This window comes from Coenobita brevimanus, unplaced genomic scaffold (genome assembly GCF_032717465.1).
Source record: "Coenobita brevimanus isolate Jiangsu-jjx unplaced genomic scaffold, ASM3271746v2 jjx.HiC_scaffold_150, whole genome shotgun sequence".
NCBI lineage: Eukaryota > Metazoa > Arthropoda > Malacostraca > Decapoda > Coenobitidae > Coenobita > Coenobita brevimanus.
The window spans coordinates 37,361-42,552 of record NW_027642341.1 but is presented as its reverse complement, the minus strand read 5'-3'; the positions used below and the strand labels follow the sequence as shown (position 1 = coordinate 42,552).

Here is a 5,192-nt window from a genome sequence, read left to right as displayed (position 1 = left end):
TAAGAGGGCAGTTTGGAAATTAAAGATTTATGCCAGACTCGATTGAAAGCCTTTGAGATGTCAAGTGCAATGGCAAAGCTTTCACCAAAGTCCCAAAAGGAGGATGACCAGGAGTCTGAAAGGTAGGTTGGTAGTGGGTGTGTGCTTAGGCTGTTGCAAGAGGCAGACTGAGGAAGACTTGGGACAAGGTCATAGAGGGTGACCTAACAAGTGAGAGACTGATTAGGGAGGCTGCTGGATATTGAGCAGTGTGGGGAGAGCAAGAGTTTATTTATCATTCTGCATTATCTGCATATTATTTAAAATGTGTGTGTGTGTGTGTAAAGGAATATTATTCACCAGATTTCAGGACGGACTATTGCTTACCCTATCTGAGGTCAAGGAAAGAGAGCAAAAATTATATACATCTATTCACAAGTCATTAAGGAGGCATTACACAGAAGGACACAAGTAATCAGGCCCATCAGGTGGTTAGGCCTTTCACACAACACCCAACACTGGCTCGGGTCCTCTGAAGTTCCTCCTGGTACTGCCACCTAGACACCGTAGATACTGCACCACGGCTACACAATTCACACCCAGGACTCCTCCCTAGCCTGGCCCTTGACGTGGGTAGGGTCCTGCCTCCTAGATTGGAAAACGATAAGAATTAGCACAGCCCACAAAACACTTAGGTATATCACAGATGACACGCAAGTCGTAAACACAAAGTATTGATGGATCACTATATAAAATCAAGTTAAGTATTTCAGAAAGTTTTCTGATATCTTAAATCAAAATACAGTTAAAGCACAAAGCACTGTGTAATCTTACCGTCCAGTATGGAGGTAGAGAAACTAGTGAGGAAGAAGGTCTCTAGGCCGAATGAGAATGGTTCTTGTCCAGTTCAACTACCGAAGTAATGAGATAGTTGATTCATGATCTCAGAATGAATCAGCATTAAATTCATAATCAAACAAAATCTCGAAAAGGGGAGTACTTCTGGAGCACTGATCGAACCCCATTTACGTGAATGAACCATAACCTGTTAAAACATCACTAAGTAACTGTTTCGATCCCAAACTATCCGTATCAGACTACAGAATAAATTATACTGAAGACAAGGAATCTAAACAAATACACTCAGCAAGCCTAAGAAACTACTCTAACTTAAGTATACCTATCTTATCCCTCACACAGCTCCCCTAAGAAGTATCTAGCCAGAGGATAGATAGAACAAGGATTATTACCTATAGGCTCGACTCAGGAAATCAGCACCTATATTATCAGAGCCTGCAACATGAACTAACCTAAATCTGTAGGGCTGCAAGCTAAGGGCCCATCGCAATAGCCTATTATTGGATCCCTTAAACTTAGCTAAGTAGATCAATGGCTTGTGGTCAACCTCTAATATGAACTCCGCACCCGTTAAATAAAAACTGAACTTTTGTACCCCAAAGATTATAGCCAAACATTCTCTCTCTATGGTTGAATACCGCGTCTCTCTATCTAGAAGTTTTCTACTTGCGTAGGAAATTGGAAAAGGCACTCCATCAACATACTGCAGTAGGACAGCTGCTAAGCCCGAATCGGAGGAATCTGTTCGAAGTACAAAAGGAAGTGTAAGTTCAGGAAGCCTAAGAACCGGGTATTCTGTTAAAGCCTTCTTCAATTTAGCAAAACATTCTCTTGACTCATCTGACCAGGGTAATGGTTCATGTACTTCTTTGCGCAGAAGGTCAGATAGAGGGGCAGACATAGCAGCAGCTTTAGGGATAAATCTCCTGTAAAAAGAAATCATTCCCAAAAAGGATCGCAGAGTTTTCTTACTGGATGGGGGCTCTATCTCTAAAATGGCTTGAACTTTGTCCATCTGGGGTCTCAAATACTGTCCATCAGCAACATAACCCAAGTATTGGATAGAAGGGAATCCAAACCTACACTTAGAAGGCTTAGCTGTCAAGTTATATTCTCTTAGTCTATCCACAACAGCAGTAAGGGCTTTCATGTGTTCTTCCCAAGTAGCAGAGAATACAAAAACATTGTCGAAGTAGAAAGAAACATTCTTCAGACCAGCCAGCACAATTCTCATGAGGCGTATATAAGTGGCACAAGCAGTTACTAACCCAAATGGCATTCTAGTAAATTCCATCAATCCCTTGTGGGTTTGAAATCTGTTAAAGGTCGTGCTTTCTCAGACAATGGCACCTGATAATAAGCCTTAGATAGATCCAACTCAGAAAAATACTTAGCACCAGTAAACTTGTGCAAATCCTCTTCCATAGTACACATAGGTTCAGCATGAAATTGAGTAACGTCGTTAAGTACCCTATAATCAACTGTCAGGCGATAACTGTCATCAGGCTTTTTGATCAGTACAACAGGTGAAGAGTGAGGGGAAGATGAAGGCCGAATTATTCCTAACTCAAGGAGATTATCTACCTCTTTCTCAAAATGTGATCTTAGATGGATGGGCACTGGGTATGAGTTTGATTTCAGTCTGTCGGTTGATGAAAGGACAATGTCATGCTCCATAGCGGTGGTGCACCCAGGAATTTCAGAGAATACTTCACTGTACTTGCCAGTAAGGCACATTAGATCTTTTACTTTATCTTTAGATAGGCTAGGACAAACCATGGCATTATTACTTACATCACAAGGGGGATCAGGCCGTACGTTCTCAACTGGTACAGTGAGAATCTCTGGGTCCTCGTCACCATCATCCGCTGTCAACACACAGGCTTGCACAGTTAACAAAGGTCTGGAAGCATCATTAAGGGAATCAGGTTCATCTATGACCTGAGCAAGACCAGCACAAGCTCTGCAGTGATATTTCTTTAGGAGGTTAATATGATACAGCTTGCTCTTCCCATTCTCATCAATCACATAGGTAACCTTATTCTTACACTCTAGGACAGGGAAAGGGCCCTTCCATGACATAAGCAACTTACTGTGAGTATCTGGTAAGAGGACAAGGGCCTCATCACCTGGCTTCAGTTTACGAGCTTGAGCCTTTAGATCAAAGTAGGACTTATACTGGGCACATGAGATCTCAGCATTTTGGGCAGCTATCTTTGAACACTCTTCCAGCTTATTCTGTAACTCTACGACATATTGGAAAGAAGTACGAGTATCCTCATTTACCTTACGGTCCTCCCATAGATCTCTTAAGACTGCTAATGGACCTCTCACCGTTCTCCCATACAACATCTCAAAAGCAGAAAACCCAGTTCTATCTGAGCAGAGCTTTCTCAAAGCAGCTTTAAGGGTGGAATGTAGTCGCTCTATCCGGCCATTACTCTGTGGATGGTAAGGTGTAGTAAACAAAGGTTTAACCCCTAAAAGCTTGTGGATCTCCTGCATTAATTGAGGGGTAAACTGAGTTCCCTGATCTGAAAGAATTTCACGAGGTATACCTACTCTGGAAAAGATGGTAATCAAAGCTTCTGCTACGGATACAGTATCAATGTTCTTAAGGGGCAAGGCTTCAGGGAATCCTGTTGCAAAGTCGACTAATGTCAAGATATATCTGTGGCCTTCTGAGGATGGAGGGGATAGGGGACCAACTAGATCGATTGCCACTCTAGTGAAAGGTTCAGTGATAATTGGCATGGCTTGGAGTGGAGCTGGCTTAACTCTACCTTTCAGTGACAGGCACTGGCATTTGTCACAGGATCTGCAATAGTTTCTGATATCAACAGACATTCCAGGCCAGAAGAATACTTCCTTTGTCTTCATCTCGGTTTTCCTATGAGAGAAATGACCTGAAAAAGGACTTTCGTGGGCAACTGAGAGGATAAGATCTCGGCAATCCCTAGGAACAACTAAAGACTTGTTACCAACATTCCCCTTAAACCTGGCAGCAGTGCATGTGCGATACATTAGTCCATCAATAACCTCGTATTTGAAGGTAGTTCCATTACGAGTTACTTCAGTCTCTCCTGACTGTACCTTGGCTCGAACAGACGAGAGTGTAGGGCAGGTCTCCTGTAATGAACTGAAATGTTGGGGAGTTATGTCAAGAGGAGGTATCTTTGGAAGAACTAAAGGGTGAACCCTTTTCTTACTCGAGGCACGAGTTTGAACGACACCAATGACATTACCGGGCTCTGCACTCTCTTCTTTACAGAATTTAAGAGCACCAGGCACATTCCCAATTAATACACTGCCAAATGTTTTGGGGGCTCTCAGTACATCAGCCCAGCCTGTGAAGTAGGGGCACCTGATATAGCACCTAACTTGAGGGAAAGAATCTTTGCGTCCCAGATAATCCGATACCTCTACCATCTTACACCCTGACACATCAATATCTGGAAGAACCTCTTCAGATACAAGTATACATGAACATCCACTGTCCCTAATAATAGTGGAAACCCAAGAGCCATTAACAGTTCCACCTGTGGTATAATCTGGGAGATGACTATCTTTGAAACCATATCCTATTCTCTGTTCAGGAGCTGCTGGGGTTAGCTGTTTAAAAGCAAGAGGATTCTTAGGGCATCGGGGTTTGATGTGCCCCTTCTCACCACATCCGTGACAAGTTACATTAGAATAATCTCTCTTGCGAGAGGCTGTGACAGACGGTAACTGGCCTGACTGTTTACTTGCATCAGATTGGTTAAATTGACTTGAACTAGAAGCACCAACTTTCTTACCTTTACTAGGATCAAATTTTGATTTAGGGTAAGTGCTGTGAGCCGATGCCCAGTTATCAGCCAGGGTCACTGCCTCCTTCAGAAGAGTCACATTATGTTCCTTGATGAAGGTTCTCAAGTCTGGGGAAAGCGATGACAAAAACTGATCAAGGAGAATGAAGTCTCTTAAAGACTTATACTCTTTCTGTATGGAGCAAGAGGCCATCCACTGATCAAGAAGACGGCTTAGTTGAATGGAAAACATATCATAGGTTTCCCCAAACTTTATCCTAGCAGTCTTAAACTCCTGGCGGTAACTATCTGGGGTTTTAGCAAAGCCTCTCAAAAGAGCATCTTTTAACAAGTTATAGTCTTTTGTAATCTCTGGAGACAAACTAGTATATATGTCTACACATTTTCCTGTCAGGAGGCTACCCAAGTAAACTGCATAAGTGTCACTATTAATTCCCAGAAGACTAGCAATCCTTTCAAATCTAATGAGATATGAAGAGATATCTTCTCCATCCTTATAAAAGGGTAGTTTAGGTCTACCTGGTTCAGGGGGATCAGAAACTGTTC

The 5,192-nt window shown here is 42.5% G+C and overlaps 2 protein-coding genes across 2 annotated transcripts; both read right to left on the bottom strand.

Moving 5' to 3' along the window:
- Positions 1-463: 463 nt before the first annotated feature.
- Positions 464-2,071, bottom strand: LOC145389606 (uncharacterized). The gene is made up of 2 exons (XM_080264851.1): positions 1,504-2,071; positions 464-627 (listed from the first exon to the last, which is right to left on the bottom strand). Exons 1-2 carry the CDS (start codon positions 2,069-2,071, stop codon positions 464-466), a joined length of 732 nt encoding a protein of 243 aa, XP_080120977.1.
- Positions 2,072-2,130: 59 nt separating this feature from the next.
- Positions 2,131-4,839, bottom strand: LOC145389605 (uncharacterized). Its single transcript, XM_080264850.1, has one exon. The coding sequence runs from the start codon at positions 4,837-4,839 to the stop codon at positions 2,131-2,133; it is 2,709 nt and encodes a 902-aa protein (XP_080120976.1).
- Positions 4,840-5,192: the final 353 nt, after the last annotated feature.

Coding starts and splice junctions, on each gene's coding strand:
- LOC145389605 (XM_080264850.1), bottom strand. CDS start 4,839: ATGGCCTCTTGCTCCATACAGAAAGAGTATAAGTCTTTAAGAGACTTC.
- LOC145389606 (XM_080264851.1), bottom strand. CDS start 2,071: ATGAGAATTGTGCTGGCTGGTCTGAAGAATGTTTCTTTCTACTTCGAC. Junction 628..1,503: donor TTTTCCAATTTCCTACGCAA/GTAGAAAACTTC, acceptor TTTCCAATCTAG/GAGGCAGGACCCTACCCACG.